The 3,283-nt window shown below is 31.3% G+C and overlaps 3 protein-coding genes across 3 annotated transcripts; 2 read left to right on the top strand and 1 right to left on the bottom strand.

Moving 5' to 3' along the window:
• Window positions 1–808: 808 nt before the first annotated feature.
• On the top strand, window positions 809–1,114 carry NAEGRDRAFT_71497 (uncharacterized protein; the record flags this gene model as incomplete). Its single annotated transcript, XM_002673326.1, has 1 exon — window positions 809–1,114. One exon carries the CDS (start codon window positions 809–811, stop codon window positions 1,112–1,114), a length of 306 nt encoding a protein of 101 aa, XP_002673372.1.
• Window positions 1,115–1,183: 69 nt separating this feature from the next.
• On the top strand, window positions 1,184–2,245 carry NAEGRDRAFT_51617 (uncharacterized protein; the record flags this gene model as incomplete). The annotated part of the gene is made up of 1 exon (XM_002673325.1): window positions 1,184–2,245. The coding sequence occupies one exon, from the start codon at window positions 1,184–1,186 to the stop codon at window positions 2,243–2,245; it is 1,062 nt and encodes a 353-aa protein (XP_002673371.1).
• Window positions 2,246–2,277: 32 nt separating this feature from the next.
• On the bottom strand, window positions 2,278–2,986 carry NAEGRDRAFT_80950 (uncharacterized protein). Its single transcript, XM_002673258.1, has one exon. The coding sequence runs from the start codon at window positions 2,943–2,945 to the stop codon at window positions 2,436–2,438; it is 510 nt and encodes a 169-aa protein (XP_002673304.1). The 5' UTR covers window positions 2,946–2,986; the 3' UTR covers window positions 2,278–2,435.
• Between the last annotated feature and the right edge of the window lie 297 nt (window positions 2,987–3,283).

Genomic DNA, 3,283 nt, shown 5'->3' with positions numbered 1-3,283 from the left:
GGCTCTTTTCACTTCAAACCAATTCACAAAATGGCCTTTACATTATATTAAATGTCTTTCCATATTTGGCTTCATCTCTAAAATAAACACTTTCTATTTTTGCAACCAGTTTAAACTATTTTTCAAAAAAAATACCTCAACATACTAGTAAGTCGTATCAGTTATCAATTATATTACATCATTTCAATTCATTTACAAGACATATCAATTCAAATTTTTATTTCACGTTTTTATAAGAAACTCTTGTCAATTTCCTTGTCATCTTTGATGGTGTGAAATCTTTTACAATATTAATTCACACGGTGTGAATCTTTCACAGCATTGAGTTTCACTCAGTGTGAAATGGTTCAAGATGAAGGATTTCCAACTTGTAAGAATTATGAATAGTTCAATAAAATTTCAATTTATCAAAAATTAATAATCATTCTGCAACGTCATTGGAGACACTTTTTGAGACGTCATTGAGGACGCTTTTTTTGACGTCTTAATGACTCTCAAATTGACACCGTCAAAATGACGAAAAAAAACGTCATTTTGACGTCCACAACAACGTCCCAATGACACCTTAACAAGCATAAACAAAGGCGTCATTCATGACTATAAAATCGTCAAAACAAGCGTCAATAAAAATGAGCGGGTAATTTACAGTAACAAAAAGTTTCCTCAATTCTTCTTGTTTCTTATTTCAAAATTCTTGTAAAAATCAAACTTGCCTTAAGAACTGAAATGTTTCGAATAATATATTGTTTTCCGATAATTTCCATTGTAAAATCCAATTTTACTGAACTTGCAGAAATCAAAAAAATAAATGATGAAAGCAGCTTTATTTTCTTCCGGAGCTTTTAATTCCGAATCTTTTAAAGAGGTTTTGAATTGTGGAAAGAGATTACCCTCCAATTCTTCCATTACATTCGAGGGAATTATGAAAGAATACTTTTATCAAACTGGTGTGATGAAGGTTTCTGATAAATTATTGGAAACTGCCTATTCGATTGCTGTTGATCATGATCCGATCAGTGCGGAAAGACAAATTCACTTGGCATTAGGATTGCACAGTTGTAAAGATGGTTTGAATGAAAGAAGGGATTTGAATTTAGTTGTACGTGTTGTTTAGTTATGATTATTTAATAATTATTGTAAACTAAAGATTGTATTGGATATTAGTGGATCAATGGGATCTGCCATGTCTAACAAGGAAAAAACCAAAATGCAAGTTGCCAATCAAGTAATTTGTGAAATAATTGACAATTTGAGAGAATTTGAAAGATTGGGAATTGTTTTATTCGATGACAAGGCCGAAACTTTTCTTCCATTAACAATTGTTCAGGATTTAGATAAGAAATCGCTCAAGGAAACTGTTCTAAAGATTAAAGAGAAGGGATCTACAAATTTTGAAGCTGGCATGCAAAGAGGAATTGATTTATTTTCCACTCTAGATTCGTCTGATTTATCCAATTCTAATAGAATTATTTACTTGACAGATGCTTGTCCAAATGTGGGTGGAACTGACACTCTCGATATTCTTACAAAAGATGCAAACTCTGGTCCGTATAATATCTTTTCAACTTTTATTGGAATTGGTTTAGATTTCAATTCGGATATTGTTGAAGAATTGACTCAAGTTCGTGGTTGTAATTATTTCTCTGTTAAATCAACTGAGGATTTTACAAAGATTTTGAATCAGGATTTCAATTATATTGTAACACCGATTTGTTACAATGTCAAGTTGAGTTTGGAATGTGAAAATTATGAAATTGAAAAATGTTTTGGAACAAATATGGCAGGAGAATCAACTGGCGAGATTATGAAAGTTGATACTTGTTCTGCTAGTCAATTAGATGAAAGAGGAGTTAAGGGAGGAATAGTTTTATTAAGATTGAAAGCAAAGAATGATTTTAAAGGAGAATCGAATGTGAAATTAACACTTTCTTATGAGACTGTTGAAGGAAAGAAGGTCAGAGAGGAGAAGCAGGTTAAAATCAATGCAAATCAACTTGGAAATTATTACGAAACTAATGGAATTCGAAAGGCCATTGCTTTGGTTAGATTTGTTGAAAATGTGAAGGGTTATTTGATGGAAATGAAGAATGGGGAAACTAAACATGAACGATGGAATTCAAAATTCAATCAATTATTGAACCTTTTCACCAATGAAGTGAAAGAAATTGGAGACGAAACCATGAACGAACATGTTGATTCTATTAAGAAATTAATTGAATTTTCAAGAGTTGATAGAAAACAATAAATTCCTGGCTTAACAAGGCAATAGCATTCCTTAATAATTAATATAATTTTATTGAAATTAATAGAACTGATAATGTTAAAATGTCTGGTTAGCACATTCTGTGCCTTTTCATATTATGGGAAAGTGACCTTCCAAATATATTGTAATAACAACAAGCTCCATCTCTTGAATTCCTTTCTATTGTTTGCAATTATTCATACAAATGAGAGAATTGAATTACTTCATCTTCCCAACATTCCAAATCATTGGCATCAACAGTTCTCTTTTGATAAAAACCATCTTTAGGATGATTTCTATGCCACTTTTTATGATTCTTTGCATTTGGATTATAATTGTATCTATTCTTCAAGATATTCTCCTCCTTTTTCATTGAATTCCATTCCATCTTGTTAAAACCCTTCTCAGTATTAAACTTGTGAAAGGAATTCAAAAGAACAGGTTCTGATCTCTTTATATTCGCTCTCTCCTCCACCCAATCACATCGTTGATGATTTTCCTTGTATTGATCATAGACTTTCAACTCTTCAGTAAAATTCTTCTCCAACCGATGAGCACCTCCCGAATATGATAAATTATTTGATGATTTGATTTTGTATTTGGCGCAACCTCCGTGATAGGATGAATCGCTGGTCTTTTCTACACGTGGTGTTTGATATTTGACTTTACCACTTCTTGCCAAGCCTCCGTACATTATTGCCATTGTTGTTTGTTGGTGTGGCTACTGTCGTGTGTTGTTTGTTGTGTTTTTTTTAGAGTTAAAAATAAATTAAACTTCTTTCGAGTTCAAGGTCGAAACATGTTGTAAAGAGAACAAATTACCTATTTTCTTGTGATATCAATTGTTTCATTTCACTGATATATTTAACTCCTTCATCACTAATTAAATTGTTACCAATATCAAGTGATATCAACCGTTTCATTTCACTTATATGTTTGGATCCTTCATCACCAATTTGATTGTTAGTAACTATATATCTACTATTAAGTGTAATAGTAGATATATAGTTACTAGTATCACAAAAATATAAAAGTAATATT

This window comes from Naegleria gruberi (genome assembly GCF_000004985.1).
Source record: "Naegleria gruberi genomic scaffold NAEGRscaffold_47, whole genome shotgun sequence".
Lineage (NCBI taxonomy): Eukaryota > Heterolobosea > Eutetramitea > Acrasida > Naegleriidae > Naegleria > Naegleria gruberi.
Note: the sequence above shows the minus strand (reverse complement) of the source record. Positions and strands in the feature narration are given on the sequence as shown.